General features: G+C 42.0%; 2 protein-coding genes across 4 annotated transcripts in view; one reads left to right on the forward strand and one right to left on the reverse strand.

Annotated features, from left to right (window-relative positions):
* Glud1 (glutamate dehydrogenase 1) overlaps nucleotides 1-11,739 on the reverse strand; it is a 29,985-nt gene extending 18,246 nt beyond the window's left edge. Inside the window, exon 1 of the mRNA XM_090346730.1 lies at nucleotides 11,182-11,739. Within this exon, the coding sequence (XP_090202856.1) occupies nucleotides 11,182-11,629 (448 nt within the window). The 5' untranslated portion in view covers nucleotides 11,630-11,739. The remainder of the gene's footprint in view (nucleotides 1-11,181) is intronic.
* Nucleotides 11,740-11,946: 207 nt separating this feature from the next.
* Nucleotides 11,947-22,163, forward strand: part of Shld2 (shieldin complex subunit 2) — a 63,275-nt gene continuing 53,058 nt past the window's right edge. For 2 of the 3 annotated variants that reach the window (XM_090346733.1, XM_090346732.1), the window contains exon 1: nucleotides 12,872-13,296. The gene's annotated coding sequence lies outside the window, so the exon portion shown is untranslated. Of the gene's footprint in view, nucleotides 12,022-12,871; nucleotides 13,297-22,163 lie in introns of those variants that run through there. The other variant, XM_090346731.1, reaches the window with a different exon arrangement.

The raw sequence follows: 22,163 nt of genomic DNA on the forward strand, positions 1-22,163 counted from the left end.
AGAGGGGTATGTGTGTAGGAACAAATTCTGACTAGGCATCGTGACACAAGTCTGTAACTCCAACACTTAGAAGGCTACAGCAAGAAAATCGTATAGTCAAGGCTGGCTGAGAGGCCTTAGGTTTGATCCCCAGCACTGAGGGTAAGAAACATTTCCTGTCAAAAAAAAAAAAAAAAAAAAAAGGAAAACAACTAGTGCCAAGGGAGGTATACACCTGGGGGTTGAGTCTATATGGACAACATAAAAACTTCTCTCAACCAAGCTCCTTACCCCCAAATAAATCACAGAAGTGTTGGACACCAGTGACTCATGACTTTAGTCCTAGATCTGAATCCAGTTTTGCCTGGGCAGAAATCTTTAGTGGCATGCATCTGTCATTCCAGCTACAAGAAGCTTACAATAGGTGGATCAGAGTCCACACACGCCCAAAAAATGCAAAAATAGACTGGAAGTATGGCTTAGCAGTAGAGTACCTGCCTAGTACCAGCCCTCCCTCAACACCCCCCCAAAAAAAGGAAATTCCTCATGTAGAAGAAGTGTATGTAATCTAAATTTCCATTTAATTTTAAGTCTTGGAACAATACTGGAAACCATGTAACAAAAAACACATTGTCTCTACTGGATGGAACCCAAGTGTTCTTGTTTGTAAAGGGAGAAAATTTCCCCCAGCTACACTCATTTGGAATTACCTGTCACACCACAGGTATTTTTAGGCAGATATGAAGTAAAGTAGAGCTCTACTGACTGAGGCACAGGAGTGGCTGTATGGCATACAGCAGTAGCTTAGAGGAGTAGGTCTTGGAGTAGATATAGGTAAGGGCAGGAAAGGGAAGAAAATGAAGACACACAACTAATGCACAAAAGCTTTTACTTCTGGAAATTGGCAGGCATACTAATAAAGATGTAAGCTACTGACATGAAAAATAAAAATCTCAAAGTACATCCACAAATAAAATATGTAGCAGTACTGGAGACCAACTGCAGTAAAACAAGATACACTCACATTCCAGGATAGTTAAAAGATAACCACTAAAAATATACTGCTACTCCAAAATTCTGCACAATATTCTAATGGAGTAAAAGACTACAAAAAGGAAGATATTCTGCACAAAATTTATGTATTCCGTTACATCAAGAAATGAGTATGATAGGAGTATGTGGACAAATGAAACTAGCATTTGTGAGTGGCTATATACCTTAAAAATTCCTAATTTGTTTCCAAAGTTTTAAAAAATAAGGCCTCAAATAGATAATATGCATACCCACATAAAAAAATCCCTAAAACTTCATAAATCAGAGGAACTGCTTAATTCCTTGGGCATGGCTTGCCTGGCAAGCAAGTACAAGGTCCTGAGTTCAAATCTCAGTATAGGAACAACAAAAGAGAAGACAAGACATTCACTTGCAAGCTAAATATTGACTTCTTCTAGTTAAACAAGTCTTCCTTTATCTATGAGACAGAAGTGTGGCAGGCACTAAAGGTGAGCACGTAAAATGGGAGTGGCCACTTCCCACCTTGCATCGCTGGATTTTGAATTCAGGGTCTCATACTTGCTAGAGACTGAATGAGCACAAAAGGGACAGGAAGTAGAAGCAGCAAGGTAAATGAGGAAAGATATTAGACACAGATGGTTTTAATGAAGAGTAAGTAGTAAGTAGTCCATGACTGACTAAGCCATTATTATTTCTGCAAAGCCAAATACTATTACATATGGGGTCTAAAGTAAAGGACCACATTCTGACCTCATGAAAAAATAATCTATGCTCCTGCCCACCAGAGGAAATGAGAACCACTATAGTAATGTTCATATTCATCAACTGGGTAAGAGCTGAACGAAGGGCGGAGAACAGTATGCAGTTATTACTTTAGCAGGATAGACCTTCTCTTTTCCTTCCTTCCTGTGTGTGCATGCGAATGTGTGTTAGTAATGAGGTTTGAACTCAGGGTTTCATAGTCAGCTATTTTTTTTCCCTCAAGGCTGGAGTGCTCCCACTTCCACTTTAGCCATGGCTTTGGTCCCAGATCTTGTACTTTTTTTTTGCTTGAATTCATAGTGGGCCTGTCCCTGAACTTCTTTGGCTCAAGGCTCGCACTCTACCACCTGAGCCCCAGCACCACTTCTGGCTTTTTCTCTTTATGTGGTATTTAAGAATTGTACCCAGGGCTTCATGTTTGGTAGACACACATTCTACCACTAAGCCTCATTCCCAACCCTAGATCTTGCTTTTTTTTTTTTTTTTTTTTTTTTGGTCAGCCATGGGGCTTGAACTCTGGGCCTGGGTATTGTCCCAGAGCTCTTCAGCTCAAGGCTACCACCCTCCCTTTTGAGCCACAGCACCACTTCTGGTGGTTAACTGGATATAAGAATCTCTCGAACTTTAATGCCAGGGTGGGCACTAAAGTGCACAGTGAACTTTGATCCTCAGATCTCAGCCTCTGAGTAGCTAGGATTACAAGTGTGAGCCACCTTGCCTGCCCAGATCTTAATGCTCTTAAGAGAAACTGACTGCAGCTGTTCTGAGTTTTCCAGCATTCAAAATGAAACAAAAAAACCCACAAAAGGGCCGGGAGTTTGGCCTAGTGGTTAAAGTGCTTGCCTAGCATGCACGAAGACCCGGGTTCGATTCCTTGGTACCACATACATAGAAAAAAGCCGGAAGTGGTGCTGAGGCTCAAGTGGTAGAGCTCTAGCCTTGAGAAAGTCCAAGGACAGTGCTCAGGCCCTGAGCTCAAGCCCAGGACTGGCAAAAACAAAACAAAACAAAACAAAAAAACCCCCACAAAAACCAACACACACTAACTAATGAAATATAGCAGACATCTGTAAGCTACACACAGAACAAAGCAGTCCTCTGCCTTTTAACTATGATAGTTATGGCTCAAGAATCATAATCAGTGTATACTCAAATTTTTCTAGAAGAAATAAAAATCAACAGTAAAAACTAGGCTGAGTTACCATAGCAATCAAAACAGACCCATTTATTATTTTAAATATGATTCAGTGAAAACCACAACTGACTAAATTTTTTTCCCTTCTGTGGGTGACTCCAAACATACTGCAACCTATCACCAGTTTTATGTGAGTCAGTAACTTTCAAGTTTAAAAAAAGCATATGGACTAAAATATTTTTAATAAGTTATGACTTATTCACTAGAAAATCATTTTCCAGCTGTATAAAGATTTCCTATTATCGGATACAAGTGGCTTTTTTTTGGGTGGGGATCCGGGGCTATCTCTGAGCTCTTAATCTCAAGACTAGTTGCTCTACCACTTGGGTCACAGCTCCACTTCTATCTAAACTTTTTCTTTTTTCTGTCATTACTGGGGCTTGAACTCTTTGCTCAAGGCTACTGTCTACCACTATGAGTCCAGCACCACTTCCTTTTTTCCCTTCTAGGTTTTTTAAGTGGTTAATTGGAGATTCTGCTTGTGGTGGCTTCTAACTGTAATCCTCAGATCTCAGCCTCCTGAGTAGCTAGGATTACAGGTATGAGCCACCATCACCACACTCATATTAACCATCTTCAAGAAATAAAATTTAAGCTTCCTGGGAAGCAACTGTTAGTTCAATGAAAAACATCAATTTCTTATCATTAAATGTGAAATTATAGTTAAGATGGAAATTTTGACTCAGTGGAAGAGTGCCTATACTTCTCAGGTCTTATCTTTCCAAACCATTCTCCATGTGCTCATAAAAGACAGTGCTGTCATATGCTTAAATCTTCACCTTATTTCTGGATAGATGGAAGATTATGCATTAAAAGGGGGTTCTGGCTAAATTTTTCTTTCTAAATTTCTTATTCTGACAATGACTAATGGTAAACTCTAAGTCATACTTTCATTCCCAGTAGTCTTGCCCATTCCCCAAAGAAACCCTTAAGATAAACAATATTTTAGAGAAAGAGAATAACTTGTTATATTCAGTTTCATATTTATATTTACAATGCTAGGCAATATGTAAGATGGGTCTTCAGGAAGGAAAAGAAAGATGGGATCTTAGGTAGCCCAGGCTGGCCTTAAACATGAAATCTTCCTGACTCAGCCTCTTCAGTCAGTGCTGGGTTTACAGGTGAGTCACCATCCTTGACTATCTGCATACATTTTGAGATCCCCTTTATCTTGAAAGTTTAACTGTCTCTTCCCCTTTGTTTTGTTTAAATTTAGGCTTGTACATGTTAGGCAAGTCCAGTATCATTAGGCTGTTTATCTGATTGTTTTCTTTCCGTTTCAAAACAATATCAGGAGTAACTTCTGGGTCTTGGGATTACAGATGGGTACTACCAAGTTCAGGCCACTGTCTCACTCCTACTCAAGACTATTCTGGGAGCCTCAGGGATCTCCCAGTGGATAACTGCAAAGAGGAATAGTACTGAACCCTTTAAATACTGGCTTTTCTCCCACATACTTATCTATTACAAGCTTTCATTTTTTAACTAAAGGAAGCATCTTATGTCTTCTCTCTGGTAAACCTGAATGCCAGCATCACTCTTGTGCTTTGGTTCCATTAGTAAGTAAAGTTAGGGTTATTTGAGCCCAAGTACTGTGCTTACCAAGAACTCTAATAAGAGACTTAATGGGGTAGGTGGAACATACAGTAGGGATACACTAACCAAGATAAAAGGGAGCTATTGTAACACTTTTCTGCTCTTGGCACCATCACTTTTATACTAACCTCTTATACTGGAAACAACCTAGGTCTTCCTTCCATACCTACCAACTGGGAAACACCACACTTTCAATTCTGATTACCCAGAGTTGATGCAGATCCTACAGATTACAGTAACTTCAGACACTGGTTTTACGTATAAGTGCACACACTTTTGTTCTCCTTGGGTGCAAATCAGGGTATTGAGGGGAGCCACCTCCTTGGTTCAAACCCTGAACCACCAAAAATATATACATGAAAAACTCCTTAAATTTACAGCATAGCACTTGGTAAGAGTGAGCAATTTAAAAACATAAAATGAATAGGCTATCAGCAACTACTGTGAACCAAGGATTTTTTTTTTTTCTTTTTGGCCAGTCCTGGTGTAGGAACTCAGGACCTGAGCACTGTCCTTGGGTTTTCTCAAGGCTAGAGCTCTACCACTTGAGCCACAGCACCACTTCCAGCTTTTTTTCTACGTATGTGGTACGGAGGAATCAAACCTGAGTCTGTGCATGCTAGGCATGTACTCTACTCTACCACCAGGCCAAATTCCTGGCCCCTCATTATAAAGTTTTAAAGATACTGCTTATAGGTGAGGAAAACCCACAGAATGAAAACCAATGATTTAGAATATGGACCCTAGATCTTAGAGAAGGCTCTTATCTCAATCTGTATATTATTACCCTTGGTTATTCATTTGTTCTTTCTCCCGTGATAAGAGTGGTTAAGGAGTGGAGGGAACAGGCACATGAGCACTCATGTAAATCCTATGAAGGCTCAATATGAACAAGATGTCTTTGAAAGTTATATAGTGGTATTCATCAAGATTAATGTAGAGCTGGGATGTAGCTCAGTGGCAAACTTCTTCCCTAGAAAGTACAATGTTCTGGGTTTGATCCCCAGAACCAATAAAGACAACATAAAAACTCAGTTAAAAAAAAAAAAAGAAGCTGGGTGTGGTGGCTCATACCTGCAATCCTAGCTACTCAGGAGGCTGAATCTGAGGACTGCAATCCAAAGCCAGCTTGGGCAGGAAAGTCCTCAAGACTCTTACATCCAATTAACTATCAGAAAAGTGTTAGCGGGTAGAGCACTAGCCTTGAGCAAAAAAGAGCTCAGGGGGCCAGGAGTTTGGCCTAGTGGTATGCTTGCCTAGCATACACGAAGAACCCGGGTTTGATTCCTTAGTACCACATACATAGAAAAAAGCTGGGAGTGGTGCTAAGGCTCAAGTGGTAGAGCTCTAGCCTTGAGAAAGTCCACGGACAGTGCTCAGGCCCTGAGCTCAAGCCCAGGACTGGCAGAAAAAAAAATAAAAATAGCTTAGGGAGAGTGCCCAGGTCCTCTGTTCAAGCCCTACAACTGATGGAGGTGGGGGATAAATATAAGGGCTTGGGATATAACTCAAGGATAGAATACTTAGTATACACGAGGTCAGGGGGCTCAATCCACAGTATTAAAGAAAAAGAAATGCTGGATTTTCTGATATTTGCCTGTGACCTCAGCTGTATGGAGAGCATTGGCTAGTTAGGAGAATTCCTGCTTTTTTAAGGTCAGCCCTGGACAAAAATTCAAGACCCTATCGGAGAAATAACAAAAGCACCAAAGATGGTGGTCATAAGTGGCAGAGCACCTGCACCAAGTTCAAACCCAGTACCATCCAAAAAAACCCCATAAAACTGCCCAGAGTTCAAGCCCCATGACTGACAAAAAATAAAAATAAAAAAATAAAAGTTTTGAGCAAAATACCTGTCAAAGGTTTTTTATTTACTACTAGGGATGGGCCTAGTGGTAAGAGTGCTTGTCTAGCATGCACAAAGCCTGGAGTTCGATTCCGTGGTATCACATACATAGACTAAGGCAGAAGTGGTGATGCTGTGGCTCAAGTGGATGAGTTCTATGTAGCCTTGAGAAAGCCCAAGGACAGTGCTCAGGCCCTGAGTTTGTCAAGCCCCAGGAGTGGAGAAAAAAAAAAGAAAAGAAAAAGAAAAAAAGAGGCAGGTCATCTTGCTAGGCATGGTGGCTCATGCTTGTAGTCCTATCTAAGCTACTCAGGAGGCTAAGGTCTGAGGAACGTAGTTCAAAGACATCCCAAACACTACAGAATGTGGGACTATTGTCTCCAATTAACCATTAGAAAAGGGGAACTGGGTATGTGGCTCAAGGAAGGGTAGGGTGGTAGCCTTGATTTGTAGAGCTCAGACGCAGGCTAGGGTGGTAACCTTAAGCTGTAGGGCTCAGGGACAGCTCCCAGGCCCAGAGTTCAAGCTACATGACCTACAAAATAAATAAAGTAAATGTAGATCTTTACTGTCAACTATTACTGTTTTATCACTTTGCTTTGCCAGTAGGTAAATGGCATGTGGCTGTGGGATCCCACACACAGCTGTTTTTTAGTAATAGTAAGTTCATCATTTAACTGATATATAAATCACATGTGTTCTGAAAGGGGTTTAAAGAATTATGGGCCATTTATGAATCTGTGTACATTATTAAAACACACAGATTTAATATCTCCTTTACTTGCAATGAAAAGACTGATTACTTTGCAAAACAGAGGAGAAGCAGAGAGAAGTGGAATTTGTGCCTTGGGTTTTTGACATAGTTAAGTTAGTGCTTTAGTCTTTATCAGACCCAAACCCAATCTTCAATATCTCCAGTATTAGTGCACACACACAAAGACTTTTCCAAGCAGACTAAATCAACTAAGTCTCTGCTCTTTGTCTATGAGCAATTAGTATATAGGGCCTCACACTTGCATTCCACTGTATGAGACATGCCTTCAACCTTGTTTTTGCTTGTTAATTTTGAGATAGGATCTCAAAAAAAGGCATGAGTCATTGGTAACAAGCAGATAAATCCATTTCCCCCTTATTCATAAGCCAGAAAACCCAAAATTTAATTTCTTATCCTTAAATGTTAATTACTACAACTTTTACTGGAGTTTAATAATATATACTTGTGCTTAGTTTTCAACTGATGGTGTCCTAATTCTTGCAAAGTGTACTTTGAATAATGAGTGACCAATCTTTTTTTTTCTGCATGTGGGTTTTTTTACTGCCAGAGTGAAGTTGCTAAATGGACTCACACATAAATGAAAGGCAAAATGAAAAGTATCTGAAGCATATATCTATCAGCATTACAGACCTTTTATTCTCTGGTATAACAGTTCTGCTTTTAACTACAAAGTATTAAAAATAGCCTCTGGACAGATTTAAAAGATATACACATTATCTGTCTTCAAATCTAACTATCAGATAGGTTAATTTGCACGCGTTTATCATGTGGCAGCAAGATACAGACACAGCATACTTTTAAAATATTAGAAGGGCTTTGCCACTTGAGCCACAGTACCACTGTTTTTTTTTTTTTTTTGGTTTTTTTTTTTTTTTTTGAGTGGTTAATTGAAGATAAAGAGTCTCACAAGAACTTTTCTGCCCTGATTGACTTTGACCTGCAATCCCCAGATCTTAGTAGACTCCTGAGTAGCTAGGATTATAGGTGCAAGCCACTGTTGCCTAGGCTTGAACTCAGGGCCTGGGCACTGTTTGTCCCTGAGCTTCTTTTGCTAGCATCCTACTTGAGCCACATCACCATTTCCAGCTTGTTCTGTTTACATGGTACTGAGGAATCGAACCTAGGGTTTCATACAGGTAAGCACTCTACCACTATGCCACATTCCCAGCCTCCAAACTGACTTTCAAGTGTTACATTTTCTACTGAAATGGGTACGCCAGGCATTTGCAAAAAAACTAGGATCAATGATTAAAGAACGTGTTCAACATTCCCATGTTCCTACTAATTTAGGAACAAACTGTTGAGAGTGGTGAAGGGACCCCACTAGTTGGCTGGATCTGCATCATCAACCCTTGGAAACTAAAAAAAGGGTAGAAGAGGGAAACACTGAAGCTCATAGTATTTTTAGTATCAGCATGACATCAAGATGAATCATTTTCCTTGGTGCAGTGGCTCAGGCCTGTAATCCTGTAATCAGGAGGCTGAGATCTGAGGATCTGAGGTTCAAATCCAGCCTTGGCAGTAAAAAGTCCGTGAGATTCTTATCTCCAAATTAATTACCAGAAAAGCATAAATGGCCCTGTGACTCAAGAGGTAGGGTGGTAGACTTGAGCTGAAGAGGTCAGACCCACAGTTCAAGTCCCACCACCACAAAAACAAAACAACAAGAAAAGACGAACCATTTTCTTGTTTCTTTTCTCAAGTTTAGGAGACTTAATCTACTATGTTGTTTAGGCTGGCTCTAAACCCCTAGACTGAAGTGATTCTCATGCCCAATACTCCTGATTAGTTGCGAATTTAGGTGTGCACTCTTTTATACTTTAGTGGTAGTACTGGGGTTGAACTCTGGGCCTGATGCTCTACCACTTGAGCCATGACCCAGTTTTTTTTTTTTTTTTTGCTGGTTATTTTGGAAATGGATTATCACACTGTTCTGTCCTCCTGGCTTTGAACCATGATCTCAGCCTCCTGAATCAATAGGATCACATGCCTGAGTCACCAGTGCCCGAACAGCAGTTACTTTTTTAACAACCTTTTTATACATCAAAAAAGCTTTGTCCCACAAAAACAGTCCTGCTTAAAGTACTTTTTTTTTTTTTGCAGTAGAACAAGGATAATGAATACATATGCACCCAAGATGCCGAATGCATCTTGAAAGCAAGACACAGAAATTATACAGTACCTGAATTTTGCCAGCCACCTATTTATTAACTTTTTAAAGGCTTTCACAGCTGTATATTCCTCAATACAGCCTTTCAAATCGTTTAAGATACTAAGTTATTATTGTACCAATTTTCTTTCATTCTGTATCACTTTGTAATGCTTGCTACTTTAACTAGTTTCCCTGCCCAAAGTAAAACAGCTTTAGTATCATGCTTCCTGTAAATGGGATAAACAGAATAAAGACTATCAGACATTCTAGCACAATCCAGTTCTACAATAACAGTGCTCTGCTAAGGAAAGCTGATGCAATTTATTGCTAGGTTTAATATTTTGGTGTTGATACTGCTGTGGCAACAAGAGGAAGAGGATTGACAAACTACATGGAACTTGAGGTGCTTTAGTTAATTTGTGGAGAACTTGGGCACAGAACAGAAACAGAACTTCAGAGACCAAAACAGATTCCGTAGCAAAACTAATATACTGATTTATATGTGGATCTTTTAAGGGATGGAAAACTACTACGGGTAATTGTGAAATATGTTTGATGTCCTTTGTAAAGAAAATCTGTAACTTTGTATTGGCATACAGTCTTTACTCCAATATCCTTGTTAGCTTTTCATGGTTTTTTGAACTTCCATTCCTGTTCTGGAAAATAAGGGAGTGGTAGAAGGAAAAGCAAGTGGGGTAATAATTTTGGAGTTTTTTAAAAGAGAAATTAGAGGTCAGAGTGGCCTCATCAGTTTTTCCGCAGAGGAAACTGAGCCAAAGGACAATTAAACTCCAAAGGTAAAACTTAGAAGTGAGTGGGGTCAATGTAAATTTAGTAAATCATTAAATCCTCACCTGCAATCTTTGTCTCCGCCCCCTGGAAACACCAGTCAAGCTTAAGATTTTGGGGGTAGAGATCTCTAAAAATTAGCCCTCCCCAAGCCAGCTGGTGTTTGAAAGCAATGGGAAAGGTTGAGGCAGACAAAGGATCTTGCCTAACTTCCTTAATGTTTATTATCCATCTCCAGTTAAGACTTTACTCTTGCTGTAAAAGGAAAAAGAAGTGATCTTGTCCTTTCTTCAGTTATTTGAAAGCATCTTTACAGATATATACTGCACAATGTGTTGGGGCGACAATATGAAGAAGGCCCTAAGGAAGCAATATTGACTACAAAAAAGGAAATCTACCAGTTTCCAAAAATTTAAACGACCGGATATGTCCGTGACTACTAATTGGTAACTTTTTCTGACGCTCAAATCTGGTGCTAGCCAGGACCAGTACACACCCCCAAGGCTATTTCATTCCATTGGCTGGCAGGCTGTTCTTCAGTCTAGATTTAATGTCAGGCTGTCCGATGTTTATTTGTCAGAGATGTTTCGCTGCCTTTTTTTTTTTTTTTTGATTAGTGGGTTCCTTTTGTTAATACAACTGTCTAGATCTCTATCCTAGATCTCAAATATAAGTGAGTTCTTTTTCTATCATCTGTTACTGTTGGGGGAGAACAATCAAAACAATTTGTTTGCATTCGAAGTGAGTCACCGAAACCACCCCGGCAGCATCAGATGGGCTGGGCACTGAGTTCTGTGGAAAGGGGCCAGCCAGGCCGGCCCAAAGAAGACCGGTGCGGCGCTTTCTCTGCAAACGGCGCCAGCAGATGCAAAGGCCGGGGGTGATGGCTCCCGGGGTGAAGGAGGCGGGCCGACTACGTGGACACTTTGCGGGGGGGGGGGGGGAGGAATCATTATTCTCCAAGCCTACCACACCCGAGCTGGACGGGGCTGCTGCAAGCAGCGGCCGGGGGTGGGGGGAGCCCGAGGCCCGCAGCCCGAGAGCCGGGGCGGGTCCGCGGCGGGGACGCTCACCTCCCTTGCACGGCGTGCGGTGCTGGCTGTGCTGGGCCCGGTAGCCCTCGATGACCTCCCAGGAGCCGTCGTCGCGCCGGATGGGGAAGGAGACGCTCAGCACATGGTTGCAGGGCTTGATGATCCGCAGGATGCCCCGCACCCGGTTCCGCTTCTGCTCTTCGCTGTCCCGGGTCCGCAGGTCCTCCACCAGCTTGTCCTCCACGATGCTGGCCCCGCGGTCGAAGAAGCCTTCCACCATCTTGAAGAAGTTGGGGTCGTCCTCCCGGTCGGCCGCCGCCTCGCTGTAGTGGCGCCGGGCGGGCGGCGTGAGCCCGGCCGGCGGGGCGGCGGCGGCGGGAGGCCCGCGGGCCCAGCCCAGCAGCGCGGCTGGGTCGGCGGCGGCCGAGCCCAGCGTGGCGGGCCCGGCGCGGGACAGCAGCAGCGCTTCGCCCAGGCGGCGGTACATGGCGGCGGACGGAGGCGAGGAGGCGAGCGGTCCGCTAGGAGAGGAGCGCCTGGAGACCGGAGACCCGAGACCCAGGGAGGAAGGGCTGGGTGCAGGCTGCCCTTTTAAGTCGCAGCTTCCTGCCTGCCGGGCTGTCCCCTCCCCTAGGCGGCTCGTCGCCTAACGGGGGAGGACGGGCCTCCGGGACCGCGCGCCGCCCAGGGCGCCCGGCCTCCGCCTCCGCCGTGGCCTCGCCCGGCCTCCCGGGCGGCGGCGCGTGCCGGCGCAGTGACGGGAGCGCGCAGGCGCGGGCGCGCTCCTTGCGCATGCTCGCTGGAGGGCAAGCGCGCGGGTGGGGAGGGGGGTCCGGGGTGTGTGAGGGAGGACGCCCTCGCCACCGGTGGGGCTCTCAGGTGTGTGCGCGGCGGAGGAGGGCCCTGGTGGGGAAGGGGTGCGGACGTGGAGGCGCGGTGGGGCGTAGTCTGTGGGAGCCGGGCGGGGAAGAGGTCGGGCTCTGGCCGCGGGCCTGGGCGGGTGAGTGACGGAACTCCCCGCACCCGTCTCATTTCCGCCCCGGGGCCCAGGTCCCCGGCCCGAGTCCCGAGTGCGGGCCCGCGCGGGCCACCCGTGCGGCCTCGGCACGGCGGCCTCCTCAGCCCGCGGGCGCGACGGCGGAGGACCTGCAGAGGAAAAAGCCCTGGGGTTGGGGGGATCACTAGCAGACTGGCCTTTTCTGTCCCACTCAGTGTAGCAATGAAGAGGTAAAGTAGCTACCCGGGCAGCATTGGATCTCTTCCTGCGCTTTACCCGCGTGCTTGGCGCTTTCAGAACTGGGTTTGGGGTTTTCTGGTCGGTCGTGGGGCTTGAACTCTGAGCCTGGCCGCTGTCCCTGAGCTCTCCAGCTCAAGGCTGCCGCCCTGCTCCTGGAGCCACGGCACCACGTTCGCTTTTCTGGCGGTTAATTGGACATAAGAGTCTCACGGACTTTAGTGCCACAGATCTCAGCTCTCGGAGTGGCTAGGATCGCAGGCGGGAGTCCCTGCACCCGGCAGGACCCTGTTCTTGAAACAGACTAAAAGGAAACAAGGAAACTAGAAATGTTTCAGAAGCAGGGTAATGTCCTCTCCCTGGAAATGCTGGAGGATAGGTGTATCCCTTAAAGGATCCAGGATCTGATTTGTAGATGGGAAGCAATAGGAGGGTTCTGTGACATGCACATATATATATATATATATATATATATATATATATATATATATATATACTTGGTAAAACCTAACGTTCCTTGAATAAGTCAGGTGCTTAGAAAAGTCATTAAGGCAAGTTACCAGATGCTACATTATCGTCATTAGTGGTCATAGAGTACTTGTGTGGTTTTTATAATGGGACTTTTTTTGTACTTGCTGAAATAATTTATTAAGTGACTTTAACTATCTGGTAGAATATGAAAGAGGTCTTAATTCTCACTGCAAAATTCTGCAAAGCATAAAGTGATCACCTAGACCTATTAAATTGCATTCACCTCTCAAAGTACTCTGAAAGCAAAATTTATTTTTCCTTACCAATGAAGTTTGTGTCTTACTTGCTAAGTAAAATGATAGCCATTAATTATTTTTGTTCTGGGTTTTTCAGCCAAAAAGATGCTCTGAACTGTATCAGGAAATTGTCTCGATGGTTAAAAGACTAAGGTATCAAATTTTCCTTTTCATTTGATGATTTTATTTTACATTAAAAAAACAAAAGACACAGAAATCTACTTTAAAGACATAAATCTATGATGGGATATATATTGTATAGACATTGACATATAGATCGATATGAATGTATGACATACAAACTCTCAGCTTAATGTTAATTTTTTTTAAAATCTATGTGCCAGTGATTGCATATAGCGATTCCATTCTTAAAGTCTTTTAATTTAAAAAATGGACAAGAAAAAGAGACAAATCTGAAGCTTAAAAATTTCTTCAGTTTGCCTTGGCATCAGTGGCTCATGCCTGTAATCCTAGATACTCAGGAGGCTGAGATCTGAGAATCAAGGTTCAAAGCGAGCTTGGGGACAAAATTCTGAGACTCTTTATCTCCAGTTAATCACTTCCAGAAAACTGGAAGTGGTGCTGTGGCTCAGCATGGTGGAGTGCCAATCTTGAGCTGAAGAGCTCAGGGATAGTGCCCAGGTCCAGACTTCAAGCCCCTTTGCCAAAACAAAACAAAAATAAACTTCCTCTGTTGGAAGAACAAAAACTCTTAATCACTAGCCAGGCATGGTGGCTCACACCTGTAATCCTAGCTATTCTGGAGGCTGAAATCTGAGGATCAAGGTTCAAAGACAGCCAATGCACTAAAGTCCTTGAGACTCTTATCTCCAATTAACCACTCAAAAACCAGAGTGGTGCTGTGGCTCCCGGGGTAGGGAAGTAGCCTTGAGGTGTAGAACTCAGGGACAATGCCCAGGCTCAGGGGTAGGGTGGTAGCCTGCAGCTGAAAAGGTCAGGGACAGCCTCCAGGCCCAGAGTTCAAGCCCCAAGACTGACAAAAACAAAAAACAAACAAACAAAAAAAACAGCAAACAAACTCTAAATCATAATGTAATTAGTTCCAGTAAGCTTATAGAATTTTCTTTTATCTCTTTTATCTTGTTTTTGATAATATAACAGTCAGAAAAACAAATGTTTAACTTTGCTGTTTCAATGATTAGTTTCTATTCAAGAGACTTTACATAAAGTAAGAGTGCTGTGGAAATTATCTTTATGGAGCATCTATATAAAGATGTCTTACAAACTGGCTCTCTAAAAACCACATAAGAGCCAGATCTGTGCATCACAGTTTGAATACACCCTAGACAGAAAAGTCTGTGAGACTCTTTTTTTTTTTTTTTTTTAAACCAGTCCCAGGCCTTGAATTTAGGGCCTGAGCACTGTCCTTAGGCTTTCTCCAGGCTGGAGCTCTACCACTTGAGCCTTGAGCCACATAACCACTTTTCCTACTTTTTTTTTTTAATAGTATGTATGTGGTACTGAGGAATTGAATCCAGGTTTTTGTGCATGCTAGGCATGCACTCTACCACTATGTCAAACTCCCTATGTATGAGACTCTTTTATCTCCAATAAACCATCAGAATTGGAGCTGTGGTTCAAGTGGTAGAGCACCAGCCTTAAGTAAAGAAGTTTTGGGATTGCACCAGGCCTCGAGTTTAACCTAGTACTGCTACAAAGAAAATAAAAGAAACTGATAGGAATGCATCTTTGTTTTTTAAAATCTTTGTTATGTTTTACATACAGTAAAATTGCAGAAAGTTTAACTAGTATTTACAGGATTTTCTTTTGGTGCCAGTCCTGGGCCTTGAACTCAGGGCTTGGTTACTGTCCCTGAGCTTTTGCTCAAAGCTAGCTGTCTCTGTCATTTGGGCCACAGCTCTACTTCTGGCTTTTTTTGGGTAGTTTAGTGGAGATTAATGTCTCAGACTTTCCTGCCCGGGCTAGCTTTGAACCATGATTCTCAGATTTTAGCTTTTTGAGTAGCTAGAATGGCATGCCTGGCATTGTATACACCTGAGGAATAGGGTGGGGGTCTGTAGAAAGAATGGGCTGGGACCGGGAGTGTGGCCCAGTGGTAGAATGCTTGTCTAGCATGCAGGAAAACCCAGGCTGAGCACCACATTTAGAGAAAAAGCCGGAAGTGGTGCTACCATTAGGGTAAACTCACAGCCCCTGGAGTTATTTTTCTTAACCTGAAATAAGTATTGTTGTTTCTTACTTACCAAAAAGGGGAATCTCAGCTCAGAGACCAAGTCATTTTTTTTTTTTTTTTTTTTTTTGCCAGTGCCCTGGTTGTTTATTTTCTTATTTTGGACTTTTCATTTAAATAGTCCTTAGTGACTTATTTCTTTCACTTAACATAGTATTTAGAAGTTTTTAGCCACTATTTGTTGTATGGCTGTATCTTTTTTTTTTTTTTTGTCAGTCATGGGGCTTGAACTCAGGGCTAGGCACCGTCCCCTGAGCTTTTTCACTCAAAGCTACCACTTCACCACTTTGAGCCATAGCTCCACTTCTGGTTTCTAATGCTTAACTGGAGATAAGCAGAGTTTCCTGCCCAGGCTAGCTTTGAACAGAGATTCTCAGATCTCAGTCTCTTGAGTAGCTTAAGATTGCAGGCATACGCCATCTACACCTGGCATATATTAATTATTTTTTGGTGGTATTTTACCACTGCGCTCTATCCCAGCTACATACATACATGCATACATACATCTGTATATTTCCATCCATTTGTCATTGGCAGGCATTTGGCTTTTTTTCATTGTTAGTATTATGAATAGTCCACTTACGAGCATTTTTGTCCAATTTTTGTGTGGATCTAATTCTTTCCGTTCTTTTGGATGTTTATCTAGAAGTGGAATTGCTGAGTCCTATGGTGATTCTGTGCTTACTCCTTTGAGAAATGGCCAAATTGTTTTGTATATTGCTTGTACTATTTTAGTTTCTCTTAGCAATATTTCTCTACATCCTCATTATCACTTCCTATCTTTTCTTTTCTTTTCTTTTTTCTTTCTTCTTTTTTTTTTTTTCCTTTTGGTTGGTCATAGGACTTGAATTCTGGACCTGGCCTCTGCCCCTGAGCTCTTCAGCTCAAAGCTAGCACTCTACCACTTAAGCCACAGTGACACTTCTGGTTTTCTGGTGGTTAATTGGAGATAAGAGTCTCATGGACTTTTGTGCCTAGGCTGGCTTTGAACTTTGATCCTTAGATCTCAGCCTCCAAGTAGCTAAGATTCCAGGAGTGAGCCACCAGTGTCGGGCTCCTATGGATCCTTTTTGGTATAGTTTTCCTGTTGCATATGTAGTATCATTTGCATCATGACAGCTAATAATGTTGTTTGAGCATCTTTTCATGTGTTTAATGCCATGTATTCTCTGGAGCTGAAGGCCAGCCTATGCTACATGTAATCCAAGTGCTGGGATTGCAAGTATGTGCCACCAAGCCTGGCTGTTTTATTCTTTTTGATGCTATTATAAGTGAGGTTGTAGCTCACGCCTGTAATCCTAGCTACTCAGGAGGCTGAGATCTGAGGATCATGTTTCAAAGCCAGCCCTCAAAGCCTTACTAAGTTCATTTGAAATTAGGGATGTGTGTGTGTGTGTGTGTGTGTGTGTGTGTGTGTGTGTGTGTGTGTGTTTTCCCATCTCAAACTTCAGGCTTTTTTTTTTTTTTTTTGATGGTTAATTGGAGATAAGAATCTTGGAGACTTTCTTGCTTGGGCTACTTTTGAACCTTGATCTTCAGATCTCAGACTCCAGGATAGCCAGGAATATAGACATTGCTCAACTATAATTAGCTTTTATAGTTATTTCAGTGATTCTTTAGAAACTACATTTTCAAATGGAGATAGTTCTATTTCTTCCTTTCTAACTTAATGCTTCCTTTCTTCTCCTCCTTCTCTTCTTCCTCTTTGTTCCCTCTTCTCCCCTCTTCCTTTTTTCCCCCCTTCTTCTTTCTTTTTCCCTTTTTTGTTTTCTTTTTGCCAGTCCTCAGCCTTGAACTCAGGGCCTGGGTACTCTCCTTGAGGTTTCAAAAGGCTAGAGCTCTACCTCTTAAGCACCACTTCCGGCTTTTTCTGTGTGTGTGATATTGAGGAATGAACCAGTCTTAGTGCATGCTAGGCAAGCACTCTACCACTAGACAAACTCCAGGTCCCCCTGCCCCCTTTTCTTTTTTCTTGGTGCCAGTACTTGGCCACTGTTCCAGAGATTTTCTGCTCAAGGCTAGCACTCTACCACCTTAGCTACAGCAATATGGACAGCTTTTTGGTAGTTAATTGGAGAAAAGAGTCCCGTGGGCTTTTCTGTCTGGACTGGCTTAAAATTGTGGTCATTAGATCTCAGCCTCCTGAGAAGCTAGAATTACAGGCATGAGCTACTGGTGTCCACTGGTACCCAGCCATTTGTGCCCAATTCTTAATCCATAATTTTTATTTTGTGTAGACAAATGATTTAACGAGTATAGTTTCCCTGTCACAACACATGTATACATAGGAGATACGTGCTCTAAGCAATTTTGTCTTGTTTCCCAGTTACAAAAAATGCCATATAATAATAGACAGAATTTAGCAAACAAGGCAGACATTGCCTATAAGTAATCATTCAGTAAAGTTATGAAAGCATTGGTGGCTCATGTTTGTAATCCTCTAGGAGTCGGAGATATGAGGATTGAGATTTAAAGTCAGCAGGAAAGTATGTGAGTCTCTTATCTGCAGTTGACCACCAGAAAGTTGGAAGTAGAAGAGTGCCAGCTTTGAGCAAGAAACTGAATTTAAACCAGAATACTGGCACACACAAAAATTATAAAAGAAGTAAAACTGGATTACTTTGACCGTTTCTTTTGAAATGTACTAATTATCATAGTAGTAGTAATAATAACTATAATTTATTTAGTTTTGTTACACTTCAACAATCTGGTGCATTTTATTTATTTTATTGGTCTCCTCATCTTCCTTTATTGCTGTAGTATTTCATTGTATAGATGCATCACAGTTTTACTCTTGTATTTACTAAGATTTTGACCAAAAGGGCAAATCATGGTTTGGAAATACAGGGTAACATAAACTTTGGCTCAGAACAGCCTAATCAGCATAGCAATTTGACTTGAAAGCATTTAGACTGAGAATTGGACATTTTTAAAATACTGGTAAATTTATTACATCATAGGCTGTTTTTCCAACTTGTGCCCCAAAAGCTTTTGGGAAAAATTTTCCCAACATTTGCTTTTGTGTTTCTAATTGATTTTCTGATAGTTTTGTGATTTTGACTGTTTTCCTTTTTAGGCAGCTGCTTTTGTAAGCAGCAAAACTCACACACACACACACACACACACACACACACACACATTCACACAAAACCAAAAATAAAATAACCTATATCAGGGAAATAGTCTTCTGGAGTCTTTAAGGTTGTAGTCTTTGGTCCCTGTCCCCCCACTCCCCCCCAAAAATCCTCTTTCCTAATAGGTCCAGTATCTATTTGATTTGGTTAAGTTTTCATTTTGCTACATTACTGAGTAATAATGCAAGAAACATTGTACTAATTCCTGCCTGAGGACTCTTTCCATGAATAAACAGGAAAGCTCATGGAACCATGTATCCCTCTCAAAATTTGACTACACTGAAGTTGGATTCCGGTCTCACCTCTGTGTTATTCACTATGCCTCAGTCTCTTTCACTGTTTGAAAATTGAGGTTAGGGGTCATGAGTTTGGCCTAGTGGTAAAGTACTTGCCTAGAATGCACAAAGACCCAGGTTCGATTCCTGGGTACCACATACATAGAAAAAAAAAAGCTGGAAGTAGTGCTGTGGCTCAAGTGGTAGAGCACTAGCCTTGAGAAAGCCAAGGACAATGCTCAGGCCCTGAGTTCAAGCCCTGGGACTCGCAAAAAAAAAAAAAAAAGGTTAATTTTTTTGTTTTCTTATATGTACAAAGCATATTTAGTAACTCATCATTCAGATCTGTCTATCTTAGACAGCGTCTCCTTTCTGCCTCAGTCTCCTAACTGCTGGGATTACCACCTGGCTCAGGTGTATTTATTAATCTATGTGAATGACTCACTACAAAAGCAAATTTTTGCCTGTGGTATGCAAGACCCCAAGTTCTGTTCTGAGTAACACCCACATACATACAATTTGCTGTTATTATTAAGGTGTTGCGCATAGGGGTTACCATTTCATGTCAAGTATGTTTCATTTTTTAGACAATATCATCCCTTCCTTCCCTTTTCTTCATCCAAGTACATTTAAAAGTTAAAAAAGAAAGGAATCACATCTTGCTGGGCCTGGTGGTACGTACTTGTAAATCTTAGCATTTGGGAGACTGAAGCAGAATGGTCAGTTTGGGACCAGTCTGTACTACATAAGGAGCCCTTGTCTAAAAAAACTAAAACAAATCTTTATCCTCTTTGTATTAATTTGTCTTTTAAAAATTATGATTTCTCCATTTTTGAATACTTGTTTGTTAAACCTGACATTTGAAATATGATGTAAAAAAGTCAGTGTTAATAAAATCTTTTAATAAAAATTAGAATTTCTTTGTGTATGCTTGTGCATATGTGGTGCGCACATGCATATGTATACTGGTACTGGGGCTTGAATTCAATGCTTGGGCACTGCCTCTTTGTTTCTTAGCATAAGGCTGGTGCTCTACCACTTGAATCATACCTCCAGTTCCAGTTGTTTGCTCATTAATTGTAGCAAAGAGTCTCACAGACTTTCCTACATGTGCTGGGTTTGAATTGAATCCTCATATCTCCGACTCCTTAATAGATATGATTATATGCATGAGTCACTGATGTTCCCTGCTTAATTGTGATTTTAATATGGGGTTTGTGTTTGGATACTAAGAAAGTCCAAGGTAAGAATTGTGATATATTTGTTAAGTTTTTTAAAAGCAGGAAAGCAAAATCTTATTTTCCCTTGACTGTTATGGAGGAGCTAAAGAAAAAAGAAACTTTACTAGGAAGCATATGAGTATCATTACATAAAGCTTGCTTCTCAGAATCATTCATTTTTTTTTTCTTTCTGCAATTAGTTTTTGAAAGGCAGGAAAAGATACACTCCAGTGAAGCAGAAGGGAGTGAGATAGAAACACTGATAGTGTTGAGTCAGCACTGATAATGTCCAGTCAGCTAATTTCACACTATTTTTCTCTTTCTGCCCTCCTGTGTAATGGTGTGCTAGCTGTAATACTTGGGATGCTTTGGTTCTCAGTAACACTATCCACATAAACTAAGATGACTGTAACCTAGCAAGAAACCTGGAGGCAGAACCTTTCCATGCTTGGTACAGCGGGTCAGGAATCCACCAGATATTACCTGGTCATCATTATCATCTCTATATCCAATTAACTAGTGATACTTTTTTAAATTTTTGCCAGTCCTGGGGCCTTGAACTCAGGGCCTGGTCACTGTCCTTGGACACAGTTTGCTCAAGGCTAGTGGTTTGCTAATTGAGCTATAGCACAACTTCCAGCTTTTTCTGCATATGTTGTACCAAGGAATCAAACCCAGGGCTTCGTGCATGCTAGTCAAGCACTCTACCACTAGGCTACGCTCCCGGCTCCTAGTGATACTTTTTGTAATTGGAAGAAGGCCATGGCAGTTCCAGGGGTCACAGACTCCAACAACTAGATACTGTAGAGACGTAGATCTCTTCCTATTTTTATCGCTTTGTTAGCAAGGTGATTGCCGACTAGCTTCAGCTTGCTGAGCCCCAGTAGTGAGGCTTGGGCTCCATGCCCAGGTCCTGGCTGAGAGGGAGCATGGGGCTTTCTAAAGTACTTTTAGCCTTTGCAGTGTAGGCAGGCTCTGCCCTCAAAGAAGGGTGGAATCATAAGTCAGCAACTAATAGTGTTTGCTGGTGTAGGCCCAGAAAGTAAACCATACTAGTGTTTGTTTATTTGTTTGTTTATTTGCCAGCCCTGGGGTTTGAACTCGGGACCTAGGCACTGTCCTTGAACTTTCTCAAGGCTAGTGTTCTACCACTTGAGCCACAGCACCACTTCAGGCTTTTTCTGTGTATGTGGTACCGAGGGATTGAACCTAGGGCTAGGCAGGCATTCTACCACTAGGCCACACTCCCAGTCCATCCATACTACTTTATTGCAATAAAATAATTCTGTCGATTACAAGTGAAATTTAATAAGGGAGTATACTTCTTAACTATGTCCCTGGAAATTATGATGCTTGTAGTTTGATATTCTCTACAAGGAGAAAGCTGCCCAAATTCTAATTATCTTCAAAATTTTAAGTAATGATGGTAATTGTAAAATTATATCTTTGTAAATTACCATTTATAAACTATTGCTTTGGAGCCAGGAGTTTGGTCTAGTGGTAATGTACTTGCCTAGTATACACTAAGACCCAGGTTCGATTCCTCAGTACCACATACATAGAGCTGGAAGTGGTGCTATGGCTCAAGTGGCAGAGCTCTAGCATTGGAAAAAGCCCATGGACAGTGCCCAGGCCCTGAGTTCAAGCCCCAGGACTGCCAAAAAAGAAAAAAAAAACTTGCTTTATAAAGTGCTTTGAACATGAGCAATTATAAAGCAATGTCTTCATGCTGTGGTATTACTCTGTTGCTAGAAAGGAGCACAGGTCAGAAATACCCCCCAACTTGTTGGAATTACAGTGAAACACCCATGGATAAAATGATGTCAGATTTTCTGACGAAGTTGCCATCAACTACTGACTGTCTTGCACATAGATAGTTAATAAGAAGAGGGTAACTTGGTGGTTAGGTTGAAGTTAGAAATTCTTGCCTTTCTTTACCCTAACTATAGAAATGACAGACTCATGAGCTTATCTAGGTTATAGTAATATAGAATCATAAACATAGTTTGAGGTGAGACTACTTTAAAGATAAGTATGGTGCCCTTTACGTAGTTACTATCTTTTCTATTTCCCCCATTAAGAATATGAAATCTTTACAGTTGCATCCTTGGAGGGCCATTAAACATCAGCAAAGCACGAAGATCCTGTACCTTGGTTCTAGAAATTGTTCTGTGCTGGC

Source organism: Megascapheus bottae, chromosome 15 (assembly GCF_031878675.1).
Source record: "Megascapheus bottae isolate mThoBot1 chromosome 15, mThoBot2.hap1, whole genome shotgun sequence".
NCBI lineage: Eukaryota > Metazoa > Chordata > Mammalia > Rodentia > Geomyidae > Megascapheus > Megascapheus bottae.